The sequence below is a fragment of the Lottia gigantea genome, assembly GCF_000327385.1.
Source record: "Lottia gigantea unplaced genomic scaffold LOTGIsca_192, whole genome shotgun sequence".
Lineage (NCBI taxonomy): Eukaryota > Metazoa > Mollusca > Gastropoda > Lottiidae > Lottia > Lottia gigantea.
Window position 1 is genome coordinate 191,133 of NW_008708367.1, and position 20,434 is coordinate 211,566.

The 20,434-nt window shown below is 33.9% G+C and overlaps 1 protein-coding gene across 1 annotated transcript in view; it reads left to right on the forward strand.

The window, feature by feature from the left end:
• LOTGIDRAFT_174335 (hypothetical protein) overlaps nucleotides 1-19,125 on the forward strand; it is a gene marked incomplete at both ends in the record, with an annotated part of 32,529 nt that extends 13,404 nt beyond the window's left edge. The window contains 18 exons of the mRNA XM_009052940.1: nucleotides 43-223; nucleotides 1,325-1,555; nucleotides 4,347-4,589; nucleotides 5,039-5,199; nucleotides 5,427-6,543; nucleotides 6,800-7,840; nucleotides 8,060-8,299; nucleotides 8,817-8,951; nucleotides 9,846-10,055; nucleotides 10,364-10,730; nucleotides 12,558-12,964; nucleotides 13,380-13,586; nucleotides 14,112-14,323; nucleotides 14,682-14,970; nucleotides 15,112-15,398; nucleotides 15,675-15,816; nucleotides 16,219-16,390; nucleotides 16,551-19,125. Coding sequence (XP_009051188.1) covers nucleotides 43-223; nucleotides 1,325-1,555; nucleotides 4,347-4,589; nucleotides 5,039-5,199; nucleotides 5,427-6,543; nucleotides 6,800-7,840; nucleotides 8,060-8,299; nucleotides 8,817-8,951; nucleotides 9,846-10,055; nucleotides 10,364-10,730; nucleotides 12,558-12,964; nucleotides 13,380-13,586; nucleotides 14,112-14,323; nucleotides 14,682-14,970; nucleotides 15,112-15,398; nucleotides 15,675-15,816; nucleotides 16,219-16,390; nucleotides 16,551-19,125 — 8,217 coding nt within the window. The remainder of the gene's footprint in view (nucleotides 1-42; nucleotides 224-1,324; nucleotides 1,556-4,346; nucleotides 4,590-5,038; nucleotides 5,200-5,426; nucleotides 6,544-6,799; nucleotides 7,841-8,059; nucleotides 8,300-8,816; nucleotides 8,952-9,845; nucleotides 10,056-10,363; nucleotides 10,731-12,557; nucleotides 12,965-13,379; nucleotides 13,587-14,111; nucleotides 14,324-14,681; nucleotides 14,971-15,111; nucleotides 15,399-15,674; nucleotides 15,817-16,218; nucleotides 16,391-16,550) is intronic.
• Nucleotides 19,126-20,434: the final 1,309 nt, after the last annotated feature.

The following is a 20,434-nucleotide window of genomic DNA, read 5'->3' on the forward strand; positions in this document are numbered from 1 at the left end:
TTCCCCTAATCTTACAATGAATTGTTATTTTTATAATTCCAGGTGTCTGCTACTGATCCAGAATGTGGCAAAACTGCTCCTGTAAAATATTTCCCCACCGGTGCTTCCGATCTTCCCTCAGTTTTCACTCTTGATGAATCAACTGGCCAGATTTGTATCCAATCAAATTTAGACTATGAAACAACGTATAGTTATAATTTTCTCGTCAAGGCTGTAGATTTAGGTAAGTTTAAATTAAATTTTGTTTTTGAGGTGGAACGTGCTTGTTTTTATAATTAACGAGGGACAGAATCCAGGGTGGAGTTATAGATACTGTAGAAAATAAAGACAGTGAATTGTGTCAAGACCCAACTCTGCCTCGTGTATCTGCACCAGAAGACTTGACATGTCCTATGTCTTCAATTGTTTCATGGATGATGATTTCAATATTCCAATCATTAAAACTTCTTAGTGATCAAATCTAGTCAAACCATCTTGAAAATTCTGGACTGAAATTGTTTTTTAAATCTTTTTCAAATCTTTTTCAAATCTTTTTCAAATCTTTTTTAAATCTTTTTTAAATCTTTTTCAAATCTTTTTCAAATCTTTTTTAAAATCTTTTTCAAATCTTTTTCAACTTGGAGAAAATACTTGGTAAATCTATTTTCAAAATGCAGAAAATTCAGAATTATTTATTGTTATTATTTTTGGCGTTTAAGATTCCATCTGTTTTTCTTACTCGTGAATATTTTCATACATTAGAATTTATTTTCATAATGTCTAACATTACGAATTATGAAACTCTTGGCAACCCAACACCTGAATTACGCGTTGTTTTAATAATCAGCATGTCAGGTTATAATAATATCAACAGGGTGGTTTCCCCTTGTTTTTATACCTGATAGATAGAAGTAGGTAGATTTTCTGCTCCTTGAATTTAAATACTTGATATTTCATTATCTGATGGATGGATTCAATATAATGATATATTTAAAACTGACTGATGTTTATCAAAATGATGTACTTTGTGGAAATTTAGATACAGAGAATTTAATTCTTGTTGCACTTTTTTAAATTGTAAAGTAAATTTACTCAGAGAAAGAGACTGGTAAGAAATGTCCTAAAACCATCAACTTAAGACATTTTAAAAAGCAACCTTCACATAGCATATTTTTTGAGACGAGCATAATTCACCTATTATTTTTTATTTTCTAAAAACACTAATTTCTGATTGTCCCTGTTTTCCAAATATCAAGAAAAAACATTGATTGCTAAACCCAACTTTTAGAATTTTTTCAAACCCCGTCAAAAACCCTATATTCAAATTTTATATATCTATTTTAAGATGGACTCCAGACGACAACTGCCATCAAAATAACAGTAACAGACGTCAATGACAACAAACCAGTTTTTGATCCGTCCAGTTATAAAGTGAATGTGGAAGAAGATTTTAGCGTTGGGAAGACAATCTTGAACGTCCAGGCCCAGGATCAAGATTCAGGGTTTTTCGGAGATGTTTTATACACGATTGAAACGGGAAATAGTCAGGGTTATTTTGACATCGATAGAACTTCTGGTAAGTTACTTGGTTTATTTTAGATTCCATTTGCTTCCTTCTCCAATGATCCTTCTTTCTAAAACCCTCTTAAACCAGGCCGCATATTCTCGAAACGATCTTAGCACTAGGATATCCTAGGTTCTTATCTTTTAACATTGATTCTAGAATATCCGAGGTAATTATCTTCTAACATTGATTCTAGGATATTCTAGGTTCTTATCTTCTAACATTGATTCTAGGACATCCTAGGTTCTTATCTTCTAACATTGATTCTAGAATATCCGAGGTAATTATCTTCTAACATTGATTCTAGGATATCCTAGGTTCTTATCTTCTAACATTGATTCTAGGATGTCCTAGGTTCTTATCTTCTAACATTGATTCTAGGATGTCCTAGGTTCTTATCTTCTAACATTGATTCTAGGATATCCTAGGTTCTTATCTTCTAACATTGATTCTAGGATGTCCTAGGTTCTTATCTTCTAACATTGATTCTAGGATGTCCTAGGTTCTTATCTTCTAACATTGATTCTAGGATGTCCTAGGTTCTTATCTTCTAACATTGATTCTAGGATGTCCTAGGTTCTTATCTTCTAACATTGATTCTAGGATGTCCTAGGTTCTTATCTTCTAACATTGATTCTAGGATATCCTAGGTTCTTATCTTCTAACATTGATTCTAGGACATCCTAGGTTCTTATCTTCCAATACTGATTCTAGGACATCCTAGTGCTAAGATCATTTTGAGAATACGTGGCCTGGACTTTTGAACATGCTTTTTAGAGGAGAGTTTTGAAAATTGAGGTGTGAAACAATCCGAGGATCATTTGACAAACTATTGTAAAAATAATTGTTTTAAAAGATGCAAGACATTTTTATCAAAAAATTATAATCTATTAATGATAGCTTCTAGAATTCAACTCATAAAGTTTTCAAGTTTTTATTCTTAAATCATTTAAAATTCTTGTAAACTTCTAATCTATAGGAAATAGACAATTATATAAAATATTCCTTTTAAACAAAAACAATTCCACATATCTCTCATATCTCTCGTATCTCTCCTGCCAAAATTACCCAATTATTGCCTCATAAAACTCGGCAGTAAAATTGTTAAATAATTTTTGGCAGACAGTAAAATCATTTTCAAATGTTTAAAGGGTTAGGCCTACTGTATTTTATTTTTGACTTCACCAGCTGATAAAACTCGTAAGGGTCAAAAATGATAACAGATATTGTGCTGAAGTCTAATTACCCTGAAGTTTAAGATTAATATTAACACTTTTTGTATGAAATTTCATTGTCTGGATGAGTTAAAGAATTAAAGTGGTTTCCAAATTTTTTTATAAATTGGAACGGTGCAAATTGCTTGTTGATCTGAATTTATTATCAATTTTGATTAAAGTGTGTTCAGCTTAATTATAAAGACTATATAATTATTTTAACTCTTTTTTTTGAAATTAAAAAACTGAAAAACTATTTAAATCATTACAAGCCTTGAAGTTATTGTAATAAAATTGTGATCTATCAAATGAATATTTAGATGACTACATCACTTTACAATGTTAAAGTGAATTTAGAAAACTGAAATCTGAATATTTGAAATAACTTTAACCCTCTATACTAAGTACAGCAATAAAACTGGTTAAATTGTTAAAAATGTTTTTATAATTACAACCTAGTCTACATATTGAAATAATCATTTTCATAAATATAAAATGGTTCTTATTTAAAAAATTGTAAAATATCTAATTATTTTTAAGGTAAAATTCTGTTTTTTGTAGGTTATCAAATATTTATCAATAAAATGTTAAAGTTGACAAACTTTTTGAAAGAATTTTGAAAATAAACCAGATGATAATTTATATTTCTTGTAAATTCAGAATTCAAAATAAAATATAAATGTGGAATTTGAATTTAGGTATTATCTTTTAAAACTGTCAAAATTCCACTAATTCTAATAAGTTTCTCCTTTTTTTAACCCAGAATTATTACAAAAAAATACTTCATTTTTGCCAGCAAATATTTTTTTTCTCCTAAAACTAATTTGTGTTAATATTTTTTGAGTTGTATTTGAAAAGAGAATCATGAAAAGCTATTAATTTGTTGATAACTGATCAGCCAAAATGAAAGAACACCAAATCTAACATTCAACCACTGGAAAAATAAACTTATATCAAAAGCTTGGTTTTGAAATCCAATATTAAGGCATTTTACTTTATTTTTGTTTTGAGCACACGAAGGCTAATGCTACAATTTTTTGATCTGATTGAATTACATGAGATTGGGCTAATCTGAGACTTGATCAAACGTTGTTTACAGATGGACAGACTGTGTAGTTTTGATGAAACGGAGGCCATGCAGAAGATCAATCGAGTTAAAAAACACCTGGTGAATTCTGGTGAAAACTGCCAAGTTTAAAACATGTTAAATTAGTTAAATAAATAATATTAGTTTATAAAACTGTTTCGTTGAGGTTTAATAAATATTATTCAGAATAAATTGATTTCAAATAATTTCAGCATCTGTTTTAAAGTTATTATAGTGATAATTTATGATCTTTGAAGATTGGGATAGTTTAACCCCTGAGAATGAATCTCGATTTATTTCAATATGAAAAAATAACTCATAGGATCCATAAATTTTGAGTTTTTCTGTTTGAAAAAATATCTTGATAAAACCAGTATAAAATTAAGATTGATTATGAATTCTGTTAATAACTTTTTGTCATTTCAATTTGACCAAATTGGACTAACAATATACAGTGATGTACTAGTATACTGAATTCTCAAATTCTATTATATTATTTCAGGAGTTATCTCCCTTGCCAAAAGTCTACCGAACGTAGAAAGAACGTACCAGTTGTTGATACAAGCGTCTGATGGAGATGGTGTGGAATCAACCAATCCAGCGACAGTTATTATCAGTGTGATTAGACCCAACTCTGAACGCCCGAAGTTTGAGTTTAACCAATATAGTTTTGACGTAGCAGAAGACGTCAACCCCAGCACACTTGTTGGAAGTGTAATAGCTACAACTCAGTCTCCAGGCTCTAGTAAGTTTTTTTTTTTTTTACTTTTTAAGTTTAAAGTGATCAGACCATAGAATATTCACCTACTTTCAGAAAGTTGTCTGAGGTAGCTTACCTTTCAGGAGAGTTTTCAAACTGTAAAATATTCACCTTGTTTGAGTTTTCACGAGTACCTCCAATGATGTTCTTGTTACCCCAGGTTGGAACTAGTACCCTTGGTTCAGAACAAGGGGTCTGCTTCATACATTACTTTTGAATATTTTTAGTATCACCACAGTCTGGTTTACGTCTTCATTAGTCCACATGGTGCAGAAAAGTAGGACGTAAAACTCCATTTCATTTCATTTTTTTACTGTTTATTTATTGCCACATTTCCCAAAATCAAGATTTTGTCTTACGATACATTTTATGGATCGAGGCCTACATAATAGCTAGCTCAATTCTAAAAATCCTAAAATTTTATTTCATTATAGATATACAGTACGAGATCCTATCAACCAATCAGAATTGGTTTCGTATCAATAACCAAGGTAGTATCTATACTGTCGGGAGGATTGATCGTGAAACTAAACCTTCGGTATTACTAAACATCCAGGCTGAATCTGGTCTCAACCCGGTCTGGGCCACGACTCAGGTAAGCCTATAATTTTAATAGGGCATACTTGACCCTGGTTTCATTTTCAACAATGTTGGGAATATTATTGTGGTTTTTCTATGTAAGATTTTACTTGTATTTCAAAATGAATGCCATGAATGATACAGATATAAAAGCTATGTTAATAAAGATAGTATACAGAATAGGGCAGTAATGTTTATATATGTAAGAGTATGATATAGGATATATTATGTTGTATATTTCAGGTCAATATTACCATAGCAGACGTGAACGATAACAAACCAGAATTTACCATATATGGTGATGGAATCAGGTTGCCAGTTAAAGAAGATGTTGTCGTGGGAACGTCTATATATGGTGTCCATGCCAATGATAAGGATGATGGCTTAAATGGAACTGTTCGATATAAACTTCTTACCAACCCGAAAGATTTGTTTGATATTGATGCCTTGAGTGGTGAAATTCGTCTAAAAAATGAACTGGATTACGAAACCAATGATCAATTTCTGCTGAAGATTGTCGCTCATGATCAAGGGACTCCACAACAGGAGAGTTCCACGGCAACAGTAACCATTGATGTCATTGATGTGAATGATAATGTTCCAATTTTTACGAAAAGAATTTATGATTTTAACGTGAAGGAAAATGCAGAATTGAATTCGAAGTTTGGGACAGTGAATGCCACAGATAAAGATTCTTCCCATCATGGTGGACAAATGAGCTTTGGTTTTGCTGAGTCACCCTACACTGACATTTTTGGCATGTATCCAACTGGAGAACTGTACGTTAAAAGAGATCTGGATCGAGAAATCCAGGATTTGTACGTCATTAATGTGGTTGTCACAGATATTGGTCAAATTCGTCTGTCCTCGACTGCTACTGTTCGAATTCATGTGACTGACGCCAATGACAACCGACCCAGTTTCACCCAATCAGAGTATCATTTTGATATTGAGGAAAATCAGCAGGTTGGAAGCACGGTTGGACAAGTAGTAGCTCTAGATCGTGATACTGGTATTAATGCTGAACTTCATTATTCATTTAAAACATCCCAAAACAAGTTTGTTATCAATCCTCACAATGGTGAGATAACAACCAAAACTAAACTGGATCGCGAAGATCAGGGTAGTTACCAACTAGAGGTCAAGGTCGTTGATAAGGGTGCAACTCCACTCGATGGTGCCACTAAAGTCAAAATCACGGTTCTCGACATGAATGACAACAAACCTAAATTTCAAGGAAGGCAACCTTACTCTGAGAGTGTGTTGGAGAATAAACCGAAAGGAACAGAAGTGATTCAGATGGTAGCTACCGACCCAGACGCTGCTGAAAATGGTTTTGTTTCTTATGTTTTAGACCCAGGTAAGACATTTCATTTTTAAGCTCAAAAATTTATTTTTATTGCAAACAGAAAAATTTAAGGTTTAATGTTGAGAGGAATATTTTTTTGGCGTTGATTTTATATTATATTAACGCTCATTTTTTGCATAATCGTTAATATTTTACTTTGCCTCCAAGATATAAATTGGTTGAAAAAGTGAGTTTTATGTACACAATTATACAAAATATGTGCTTTTTATGTGGGTTTTTAACATCATTTATTTTTTTCTAATTTCAGCCTCCACCAGTGCAGATGGTTTACAAAATTTTGCCATTCATCCAAAAACAGGTTGGATCACGACAAAAGAGGTCTTGGATTATGAGCAGAGGTCACGATATCTGTTGGTCGTTATCGCTAAAGATGGTGGGAATCCAGGCACCGACAACAGAGCAGAAGTAGAAATTAAGGTAAAAGACGATAATGATGAAGCTCCGTTGTTTCATGCCTCCAAGGTCACCTTTGATGTCATTGAGAATTCCCCGATTCGCACCACTGTTGGACGAGTTCAAGCTCATGATCTGGATTCAGGAGAAAATGGCAGAGTTTCTTACTATATTATGTCTGGAAATGTTTTTAGTCTTTTCGCTGTGGACATGTCGTCAGGGGAAATTTACAGTATCAGAGAAATCGACTATGAAGAATCTTCGTCTCATGTCCTGGGAATAAAAGCCATCGACAATAACATCCTGTATCCACGTAGCAACAACATTAGCGTCACCATCAACATCATTGACCTCAATGACAACCAACCCAAATTTGAAAAAGATCCCATAATTCTTCAAACTATTAAAGAGAACTCCATGATTGGTCAGGTAGTTTATACATTCACAGCAGTCGATAGAGATTCTGGTTTGAACGGCACAGTTCAATATTCCATCAAATCAGAGACTTCTTCAGGACCAGAACCGAACCACGGTTCATACTTCACCATTGACAGTAACTCCGGGCAACTTAAAATAGCCAATAATATCGACTATGAGAAAGTTCATCAGATTTCTTTGATCGTCAAGGCTCAGGATCGATGTCCGTCACCTAGCAACATATTAGAGAGTTCTGTTACCACGGTAGTATTTATTATGGATACCAACGACAACTATCCAATCTTCGAGTCACGAACTTCGATACATGTATCAGAAGACGAATCTGTCGGCTATCCCATCATGCATGTGATAGCGGTAGATAAAGATTCAAATAAAGATAAAAGTGGGAACAACATTATTGTTTATAATATTATCTCTGGAAACGAGGACAAACATTTTAAACTGGATTCTAATTCAGGTAATTATATGTTAATTTATCTTAATTATATGTTAATTTATGTTAATTTATGCAGATATTATGTAATATTACTCTTGGAGCAGAAAGAAACATAAAAGCTATCATTCATTCAGTACCTGAAGAATTAGAGACTCTTGTTTGAACATATTCCTGAGGTATATCAGGTTAACTGATAAAACATAATCTACTGGTCTTCATTGATTTTCTATTCTATTTCAGGTTTACTGACAATCTCCAGTCAACTGGACCGAGAGAAAAAAGAGCGTTATTTTTTAAATATAAGTGCTGAGGATCATGGTTCACCAAAACGAACATCGTACAAACTGTTAAATATAATAATAGATGATGTCAACGACAATATACCACAATTTAATAACAACACTTACTACGCTACTGTCCCCGAAAACACTGGCCCTGGAGCTACATTAATCACTGTTACAGCTGTAGACAATGATATAGGTAGGTCTGATTTAAATATTTCTGTTTAACAGTGAGAATAGCTTCTTTGATTAATTTGAGCTGTTCTTGAAAAATTTCAAAGATTTGTTTGTATTCTGATTACATCATGGACAGGAAATTATATCTTGTCATTTGTTTTTCTCTGATAGAACAGGAAAAACCAGCATAAAATAATTGAACTCAACAAAATTTGTTCTTTTAATCAGTAGAAATCGAATTATGTACAAGGGGTAATAACTCTATTTAAGGTTAAAGTCAGACAACAAACAAATAAATATTATGGCTTTCACTAATACATTTATCTTAGGGTTTCATCTAAAGCTATGTTCATGATTACAATCTACTGTTAAATTCTTGTTCTAATATTTTTGGGTAAATTCTGAATAATATTTAGACCAAATGAGATAAATTTTGAATTCCTGCCCTATTTGTAGATAACTGTCCTGCAGAAACGTTATCAGTCAAATCAGACTGACCAATCAGAAACTGTATTTATTTTTATATTGTCCAATTGTAGGTGACAATGGAAAATTAACATATTTAATCCCAGAAGGCATTGCTGATAATTTATTTGAGATTGAGGCTAAAACTGGTGTAATAACAACGAGGACAGAGCTTGATCGAGAAATCAGATCGGCATATATTATTACTGGTAGGATATTTATTGTCTTTACGGAAGTTTGGACTAACCCCCAAAGTTTATTTGTATACTATGTGGGATTGGCAATTTTGTGTTTAAACATCGACATCATGAAATTTCTCAAGTTAAAAAATTATCTGAATTCTTGAGATTTATCCAGGTTTGGTGCAAATTCTGAGGCCACAATAGTCTGTTGAGAATAATTTTAACTCATCTGGGGATAGAAATACATCCTTTAAGTTTTGGTTGGAAACAATATAAAGTTCACGTCCATGATAAACTTGCATCATCTTTCTATTTCAGTGTTAGTCTGAGATGGATATTTTTCATCCTAATAAAATGGCACTTTAGTTGAGCTCATGTCAATCGACTTGCATCATTTCTTAAATATTATTTCATTGAGAAGGTTACTCAACCCAGTACAATGGAGCTTAATAAGAGCTCATGTCAATCGACTTGCATCATTTCTTAAATATTATTTCATTGAGAAGGTTACTCAACCCAGTACAATAGAGTTTAATAAGAGCTCTTGTCAATAATATTGATCATTTTTAAAAATATTATTTCATTGAGAAGGTTACTCAACCCAGTACAATAGAGTTTAGTTGAGCTCATGTCAATAATATTGATCATTTTTAAAATATTATTTCATTGAGAAGGTTACTCAACCCAGTACAATAGAGTTTAATAAGAGCTCTTGTCAATAATATTGATCATTTTTTAAAATATTATTTCATTGAGAAGGTTACTCAACCCAGTACAATGGAGCTTAATAAGAGCTCTTGTCAATCGACTTGCATCATTTCTTAAATATTATTTCATTGAGAAGGTTACTCAACCCAGTACAATAGAGTTTAATAAGAGCTCTTGTCAATAATATTGATCATTTTTAAAATATTATTTCAGTTTATGTACAAGACGGAGGTTATCCTACTCAATATGACATGACAACTGTAGTTATAGAAGTTGAAGATATCAACGATAATTCACCAATATTCCAGAGTTCCTCTTATAGTTTAAATATTCCTGAAAATCGACCAGAATCTTCTGTCATGGCGTTTGTAGCCCATGATGCTGATGATGGAGAGAACGCTGTTTTATCTTATAGTATTATTGGTATGTATTGAATTTCAGAATCTTCTCTTTTATATTCTTCTTTCCTGTTTGGTGTCAAATTGTTTTTCACTTTGAGCTCCACTACAATTAATACTGAGAATACTCACTCTTCCAGGACACTAGATACCACTGTGTTATTGGGTTTTTCAACTGTACCAGTCTGAGGATCCACAATACTAAAATAAAATTTGATTCTGCTTCCATAATCCATTTCTCCAAAAAAATATTTTATCTATCACTGAAAATAAGATGTGTTTGAGAAACAAATTCTGCTCTTACAGATTATTTTATATTTTATATTTTTACAGGAGGAAATGACGGTCACTTTTTAATCAATGGTAAAACAGGGGAGCTAACTTGTACACCATTAGATAGAGAAGTTAAGAAGTTGTATAATTTAACAGTATCTGCTGTCGACGGAGGAACACCATCACGTAGAGGACAAGCCAACGTCTTTATTCAAGTTTTAGACGAGAATGACAACAATCCTGTATTTTCACGATCAGAATATTCTAAAACTATTAAAGAAGATATCGCTAAGGGGGAGGTGGTCCTGCAGGTTTCCGCCACGGATAAAGATTATGGACACAACGGAGAAGTGACTTTCTCTCTCGGAAATGATACAGAGGGGTTTTTCAGCGTTAACAGTACTTCTGGAGAAATTATTACTACTGGGTAAGACTTCTATTTTTAATATATTTAATTGCAAACATTTTGCTACTTTCCTTACCTGAAGATTATTGTGGTTACTATTAACAGAAGGCACTGGCACAGGTTTAAAACAGTGTTCACTAATTGTAGAGATTAGGGTGGTTGAAAGGTAACAAGTTACTATTAACAGAAGGCACTGGCACAGGTTAAAAGCAGTGTTCACTAATTGTAGAGGTTAGGGTGGTTGAAAGGTAACAAGTTACTATTAACAGAAGGCACTGGCACAGGTTTAAAGCAGTGTTCACTAATTGTAGAGGTTAGGGTGGTTGAAAGGTAACAAGTTACTATTAACAGAAGGCACTGGCACAGGTTTAAAGCAGTGTTCACTAATTGTAGAGGTTAGGGTGGTTGAAAGGTAACAAGTTACTATTAACAGAAGGCACAGGGTTAAAACAGTGTTCACTAATTGTAGAGGTTAGGGTGGTTGAAAGGTAACAAGTTACTATTAACAGAAGGTACTGGTACAGGGTTAAAACAGTGTTTACTAATTGTAGAGGTTAGGGTGGTTGAAAGGTAACAAGTTACTATTAACAGAAGGTACTGGCACAGGGTTAAAACAGTGTTCACTAATTGTAGAGGTTAGGGTGGTTGACAGGTAACAAGTTACTATTAACAGAATGTACTGGCACAGGGTTAAAACAGTGTTCACTAATTGTAGAGGTTAGGGTGGTTGAAAGGTAACAAGTTACTATTAACAGAATGTACTGGCACAGGTTAAAACAGTGTTCACTAATTGTAGAGGTTAGGGTGGTTGAAAGGTAACAAGTTACTATTAACAGAATGTACTGGTACAGGGTTAAAACAGTGTTCACTAATTGTAGAGGTTAGGGTCGTTGAAAGGTAACAAGTTACTATTAACAGAATGTACTGGTACAGGGTTAAAACAGTGTTCACTAATTGTAGAGGTTAGGGTCGTTGAAAGGTAACAAGTTACTATTAACAGAAGGTACTGGTACAGGGTTAAAACAGTGTTCACTAATTGTAGAGGTTAGGGTCGTTGAAAGATAACAAGTTACTATTAACAGAAGGTACTGGTACAGGTTTAAAACAGTGTTTACTAATTATAGAGGTTAGGGTCGTTGAAAGATAACAAGTTACTATTAACAGAAGGTACTGGCACAGGGTTAAAACAGTGTTCACTAATTGTAGAGGTTAGGGTGGTTGAAAGGTAACAAGTTACTATTAACAGAAGGTACTGGTACAGGTTTAAAACAGTGTTTACTAATTATAGAGGTTAGGGTCGTTGAAAGATAACAAGTTACTATTAACAGAAGGTACTGGTACAGGTTTAAAACAGTGTTTACTAATTATAGAGGTTAGGGTCGTTGAAAGATAACAAGTTACTATTAACATAAGGTACTGGTACAGGGTTAAAACAGTGTTCACTAATTGTAGAGGTTAGGGTGGTTGAAAGGTAACAAGTTACTATTAACAGAAGGTACTGGTACAGGTTTAAAACAGTGTCCACTAATTATAGACGTTAGGGTGGTTGAAAGATAACCATAATTAATTTTTAGTTACTTAAATAGTTACTTTAATAAATTGCATCTAAAGATAGAGTTATAATAACAAGAATTTATTTCAATTCTAAGAATGATCTTAATGTTTGTTTTTTTTGAAAATAAAAGAAATGAAGTTTGAGAAAAATGTCATATAATAGGTTTGCTGTAGTTCATAATAAATTGTAATTTGTTCAACTCTTTCACTGAGGTTTGTTTGAATTATATTTGTGTAAATTGTGTATATTTCAGTGTGTTTGAATTATATTTGTGTAAATTCTGTATATTTCAGTGTGTTTGATCGTGAAAAGAAAGGGCAGTATAATTTTGAAATTATCGCTCATGATGGTGGAATATCAGGTCCCAGGAACGCGTCGGCTATCGTAAGAATTACTCTTCAGGACGTCAATGACAACGCTCCAGTTTTTAACCAAGTTCCGTATCGAGTTGACGTGCCACCAAACACTGATGCCAACAAACAAATTCTGATTGTAGGCGCCAAAGATCCTGATTTAGGTGAAAATAAGAAACTGACATACAATCTTCAATCAGAGTCAGGATCAACCAGTCTTCAGTATTTTAGAATTGATCCCCAGACGGGTGAGATTGTCACCAAACAGTCACTGAGTAACGCTGGTGTTTATCATAATTTGAAAGTGGTAGTACTGGATAATGGGAATCCAAGACTGAGTTCTACAGGTAAGAAACTATTTACAAAATATAATATTTTACTTATTTTCAATGCCATTGAAATTTTTCATACAGGCCGTTAGCCCTTAATAAGTCAATAAATCTCCCTGGGCTTTTGGTCTTTACTTCTTAGACTTTTGCCTTCCTGATCTATATTTGTGATTTTATTGCTGAAAATTTAAAAATATATTATACTTTCGCTATTCGCTGATACTTTCATGTCTGACGTCTACTTCCGGTTTCACAACCTGACAAAGACAGAAAATATCAGAACTTTAGACTATTCTGGCATATGACCTAATTAACTTAGAAGGTTGATTTTTTCAGAGTCTCTTACAATTAGCCAATTTGTGGCTCTAGTTATATTTCTTACTATTTATTTTTCCAATTTCTAATCAATAATTTCTATCTTTATATTTTTCAGGAGTAGTAGAGATCACTGTAGGAACGACCACCCCAAATCCTCCGTTAAAATTTAAACAGGTCCATTACAGTGTGGAGATTAGAGAGCACTCCCCAACTCTAACACCAGTAATACGAGTATCTGCCACCTCCAGTGTTTCAGGGACAATACGTTATAGTTTCGCTAACGGCAATGATGATCAGATTTTTAGTATTGACCAAAATACAGGTAGGTCTATTCCCTCTCAAAAACTTTTGCGGCAACAGTTCTTTTGTTAGGGTGGAGTCCACGAGGGCTGGGCCCCAGCAAGTAAGAATCGAGCCCCAACAAAACCTTCTTCAGTTCAGCAGAGATTGATTCATTTACAGTGTTTACAATTTATTCCTGGTGACGGATCTGTGGCAATATTCGCTGTTCTAATCTTTATCATTCTGAATAGAAACAAAGCTATTTAGCAGGATTGATTGATCCATTGAAAAAAGACTTGATTATATGGACACTTTTGAATTGATAAAATATAAAATGACAGGTTAAGTAAACCATTCAACTGAAACCCTGAACCGTATTTGGGCATTCTAAAATATATTTCAGCATGATTCAATAGATTTTGGAAATGATCAACCCTAGTTAAAAAACTGTTTTAGGCCCTTGAAACGCCCTAATGCTGATTCTGTTAAAAGTCCTAGCTACATTACAAAAAGGAAGATTTCCTATCATCAACATTATTTAACACTATCGCCATCTATTTTGTAGGAGAAATCAAGGTAGCTAACTCTGATAAGTTAGACTATGAAGTGAGTCAGAGTGTAAGAATGGTCGTGGCAGCTGAACAATATAAAAACCACGCCTACGCCACGTTACAAGTTAACCTTACTGATATCAATGATAACTCTCCCAAGTTTGCTCAGACTAAATATGTATCTGCCGTCTGGGAAAGTAACGAACCAGAAACTTACGTTACCAAGGTAATATTGGATTTTTATGTGTGATGTATATATTTAGAACAGTTTGTGTATTTAGCAATGCGTAATTTTGATGTGCACAAATATATCTTGGACCAATAAAAAAGTTTAGCAAAAAAAAAACATCCCTTGTTAAATAAGTAAAACAGGGTGTAAAACTTCATCTTATTTCTAGTAAGAAAAATTCCTGCTAAGAATGATATCCCTGGTTATAAAGAAGAAATGGAATTTTTTTGCATTTTACAACTTACTGAGTATAAATCTATTTTCAATTCAATAGTTTTCATCGAGTGTCTGAAAAAACAGTTATTCCCCTTGTCAAGTCGTGACAATACTAGACTCTGTTTTTACATCGTTTCAGGTTCTAGCACGTGATGCTGACAGTGGATATAATGGCAGAATAACGTATAATATAATCGGAGGAAATAAAGACCGAGCCTTCGTTATTGACCCACCTCATACTGGTATCGTCAAGACAAATATTGACAAGTTAGATAGGGAGATACGAGATAGTTATAGATTAGTGATACAGGCTATAGATGAAGGGGAACAACCCAAATCTAGTTCCTGTATACTTAGTATCAGTATTATTGACGTCAACGATAACCAACCCTACTTCCCCCCACAGAAACCTGTCTTTCTTAAAGAGAGTAAGTCAGTATTATATTTTTCTGTTTTGCCCCAGGGTGGAAATATTTTCATATATATTTTTTTATTCCACTTTATACGACTCTAGTTATCTAACAGTCTGAGTTCCGTATGATATAATTTATTCATCTTATTTCTTCCAGATATGGAAATTGGTTCTCACGTAACCACGGTAACAGCTAGTGACGTGGACCCAGACCACAGTTTGATCTATGATTTCTCGACAGACGGAAACCCAGAAAACACATTCAACATCGATAGATTGAGTGGAAGGATAACTCTAGCGAAACCAGTAGATCACGAACAACGTAAACATTATATGATTGATATAAAGGTTTCTGACGGACTCCACACAGATTTTAAACAAGTAGATATTAATATTGATGATATAAACGATAATTCACCAGACTTCAGTCAAAAATCTTATCAGGTACGGACAAATATTTATAAAAAACACGAACTTAACTCTAGAATATTTCAGATTTCTAGTTACTTCATTGATTAATCACTTAAAAATGATTTAAAATTCAGTTTTATTAGCCAATCAAAACACAATATGGCATCTCAAAGGGGATTGGTCCAGAAATGAGGATTAAGGCACTAAATTACCCCTCCAACATTGGCTTTCAGACACTTATTTTGGGAAAGTTGGAATAAAAGCTTTTTTTTGGCTGATTTATGTAATAATCTACTTTGTATTTTCTAGGTCTCCCTACCAGAATTAACGAGTATGAATTATCCAGTAATATCAGTAAACGCGACAGATAAAGATACTGGTCAGAATTCTGATATAACCTACTCTATATCTGATAATCCTCTTGATAGTTTTTATATTGATAGTAATAACGGTACGTCATTCTAAACAGTTTCACGTATACAGAACCCAGATTTACCAACATCTAATTATTAACACACATTTTGTTAATTCAAATTAAAGAACTTAAAACATAAGTCCTGTGCCTGGGCTATCGTGGCTTTGCCATTAGTACAAAGTTACAACCTTTATTGCCTAATCTACTTGTTATAAGTTTATCTTATAAATCTTGTGATTGGTTTATAACTAAAAACTTCTTTTCATCTATTTTGAATTGTTTTTGATTGGTTTATTTTTAACTTCTTTTCATTGGTTTCTTTCCAATTGGTATGTACAATAATCTAGAAACTTTTATATGTATAATAAGTGATAAAGCTTGATTTAACTAATGATAATCTCAATTTCCTAAATAATAATTTCTGATAAATTTTTTCAGGAACCATTTTCACGAAGAAATCTATAAATAATACAACAGACGAATCTATATTACAACTGGTTGTCACGGCAACAGATAATGGCCGACCACGTCTGTCGTCAATGGTTACAGTACATATTCAAATAACGAGTGTCAATAAGTTCGCTCCCATCTTTGATGAACAGTTATACATGTAAGTTAGATATAAACCCCTAAATCTTTTATTGAACTCTTCCATTTCTATTAATATGTAACAGTGTTATACATGTTTAGAACAGTACATTTGCTGAATTAGCAGGATTCAAATTAACCAACCTAGCCCTTACTTCTAATTTTATTTTCATCCATTTCAGGAAAAATATCAGCGAAGCTAGTAACCGTGGTGATCTATTATTACAAGTTCGTGCTACAGATAAAGATAATACACATCACCATGACGATATAGATTATACCTTGATTAGTGGCAGTACCGATATATTTCAAATACGTCGTAGAACCGGAGAAATATTCCTGAATGGTGACCTTGACCGAGAGAAAGTAGGTCAATATACTCTCAAGGTCATGGCCACAGATCGCGGAGATACTCCGAAAAGTTCCACGTCGAATATCAACATTATAGTGACAGACGTGAATGATAACGCTCCATATTTTCTTGAAAAGGATTATTTTAAAATTCTGCCTGAAAATTTCACGTCTGAACAAGTTTTTCTGATAGTTGGTGCGGAAGATGCAGATATTGGTCCAAATGCTGATATTCAATATACCATTACGTCTGGAAACGGAAAAGGATTGTTCATCATTCACGGAACGAAAGGAGAAATCTCCATCATGACTGGAATGGAGCTGGATTATGAAACCGACCAATCACATCGCTTGATCATTCGAGCCGTGGATTGTAAATCGTGCCCGCAGGAAGTGACCAAGTTATCTGCCTTTGTTACCGTGGATATTAACGTTACTGATATTAACGATTCCAAACCGAAATTTCCTGTTGATCATTATGTAGAAAGTGTGTATGAAAATCGCCCAGTGAGAAGTATCGTGTTTCAGGCCCACGCTAACGATCGTGATAGTGGAATGTTTGGATTAGTTCGATATTCCTTGATTCCAGGACAAGATTCAGACTATTTCACCATGGATAGTGACACAGGGTATGTTCGTACTCAGATGAGTTTCGACTACGAGGAGCGTAAAGCGTATCGTGTGAGAATATCCGGTGTAGATATTGGAGGATTGCGAAGTGAAGCGAATGTGACCATTTTGATTCGAGACGAGGATGAATTCGCTCCGACCTTCATCAAGAAGACGTATGACTTTGATATCCAGGGCAATGCTAAAAAAGGGGATATCCTGGGTCAAGTCGGTGCTCTTGATGAAGATGGTGGAGAAGCTGGAAAAGTTTATTTCTATTTCAAATATCCGAGCAGTTACGATTATTTCGCAGTTAACGCGTCCTCAGGTGTGATCAGTGTTGCGCGTAGTTTCCATGAAGACGTTCCAGAAGACAACAGAGTTAAAAGAGCTCTGAAAGAGGAGGAAACTACTATTGTTGTCATAGCAACATCAGGATTAGATAACTCTATGGAATCTACAGCCACCATTGCTGTGAAAATCGACAGAACATGTGACGGTTGTAAATATGTCCCGAGTACTAAAGAGGAAGGATTGAGTCCCGTCGTTCTGGCTCTTGTGATAGTCGTGTGTATTATCATAGTTATAGTTGTCATAGTGATTGCGGCTGTCTTATTTATCCGTAAGCGTAAACATAAAGCGAAAAAAGCTCAACCAGAGCCTCGGCAATATGAACCTTCATTTGATCAAATCCCACCTGCAATTTTACATCCCAACGTAGGACCCCCGCCTTATAGACAAGTCAGTCCGTACGATCGTAACATCGCTAACATCACTAGTTCCGACATTTCTAATCATTCCCATAATTCAGCATCAAGTGGGCGTGGCTCTGCAGAGGAGGAAGAAGACGAGGAAATCCGAATGATTAATTCCAACAATTTTATCAACCATTCTCAAGGATATTTACGGAGGAAAGCGATGCCGGATTCAGGAATACAACAAGATGACGACAGCATGTCTGAACCGAGCGTACAAAATCATCAGGAATATCTAGCAAGATTGGGTATAGACTCAACCAAAATCGGGAATAAAAATAAAAAGAAGAATGTGGCTCCCTCTGTTGAGAGTATGCACCATTTCTCTGATGAAGGTGGTGGGGAGGGAGATATAGGAATAGATTATAACAAACTGACTGATGGGGAGACGGATGATGAGGTTGCTATGATTGATAAAAATCGTGTTTTAGACTTTCCGAACCCTGAGAAACAACACGCAGGTTCGTTATCCAGTGTAATTAATAGTGAGGAAGAATATAGTGGATCTTATAACTGGGACTATTTATTAGATTGGGGTCCACAATATCAACCCCTAGCTCACGTCTTCGCTGAAATCGCCAAATTAAAGGACGATAATGTTACACCGAAAAAACAACCAATCAGAACAGTGCCGCAAAAACCATTACTTAATAAACTTAATCCACAAGTCAAGATGGTGCCGCCCCCTATGATTACAAACACACCCCCTAAGGCCATCAGTCAGCCGGCGTCTCGGACTAGTCATTCTTCATCTAGCAGTAACCAATCACAACGAGCCAGTACCATGGATACTTCATTACCAAGTCTACCTAGATCTCCCATTAGTTATGAATCAAACTATAACTCTCCAGCATTGACTCCTTCCTTTACCCCGTCTCTCTCACCCCTCGCGGCTCACACCCCTTCCACCATTTCCCCCGCCGTCAGTTCTCAAGTTAACTCTGGACCTAACTCCGGTCAAAACACTCCGGGTCGTATTGTCATCAGAAACGGACAAATTGCTTTGACTTCTGCATCCGATCCCCAAGAATTCCGAATATAATTGTGATTTTTTTTAAAAGATTTTTGTGAGAAAGATAGTGACTTATAAAATGAAGTAACTGATTTTTAGCATAAATGAACAAACTTTGTAAAATTTTTAATATATTTCTGTGTTTTGTGCTAAGATTTTATTTAATGAAAATTTCATATCATTTTTATATGAACATAGTATAACATTGTGTATATATTCATTATCATATCTTATACCAGATTAACCCACATAAATACTTCATGTTGAACAGTAGGATGTAAAACTCCCTTCCATTAATTTCCTTTCATTTTTAATATCCTTTTTATATTTTCCAAAACCAAGTTTTAGTTTTAGTTCAATTTACAAATTTTTAATTTATTTACTAATCCATTACTTTTATATTAAAAAAAACAAAAGTTTTAAGATCTGTTTTTTGTTGTTTTGTTCTGTTTTTGGTGAAAGGGTTTTGTTTTTTTAATGAAATTCACAGAAATGTCTGTTCCGAGGTGTAAATAGAAGATGTATGGTATTCGGTTCAGCAGGATTTGACTTGTATATTTCACCTGTATCAACAATCCTGCGCCATGCACCTTACCTCATCTTTTCCCACCTTTAACAACATCTGAATTTTAGTTTCAAGTTTTATTTTTGCTCTTAGTACATCAAATATCACTCAGGTGTCAAACAAATTATTGAATAAGGATTTAGAGTACCCAAGTATGAGGTAAACATTGTAAAATACGGTAAAAAAAATACATTTTAGGATGTAGGTGTAAATTTCCAGTGGATTAACAAGTTAGAATTGTTTGGTACCATGACTCAAAGTTTATTTTATTTATGTAAAATATAGTAAAAAAAGACAAGATTTAGGTGTAAAATTCAAGTGGCTTAACAGGTTGGACTCAAACTTTATTTTACTTCTCAACCTTCCAGCATTATCATATCATATATTATAAATAAATTGTTTTGACAATATGCAATCTTAAATTGTATTCTTCCTTTGAAGTGAAATTGTCAAACGAAACTGTGTAGCAATCTTACATAGAAATAATAGATATCTGATTGTATGGTAACTTGTACTGGTGCGTTGTTTTGTATGTAAAAGTCTATCATTTTGAAGGTGACATTTTATATTTTACTATGCAACTTATCTCTGCTGATAAAATGTATGAATTATATTTTTATTCCTTACAATGCAAACCTAGTAAGTTAATAATACTATTAAATAAATATTATATTTTATGTCGAGCATTAATATTTGTGAATATTTATGTAAGATTGACCCCTAGTCTGAAACATCTACCTCTATTCCAGCCTCTAATTGATATTTTGACAGTTG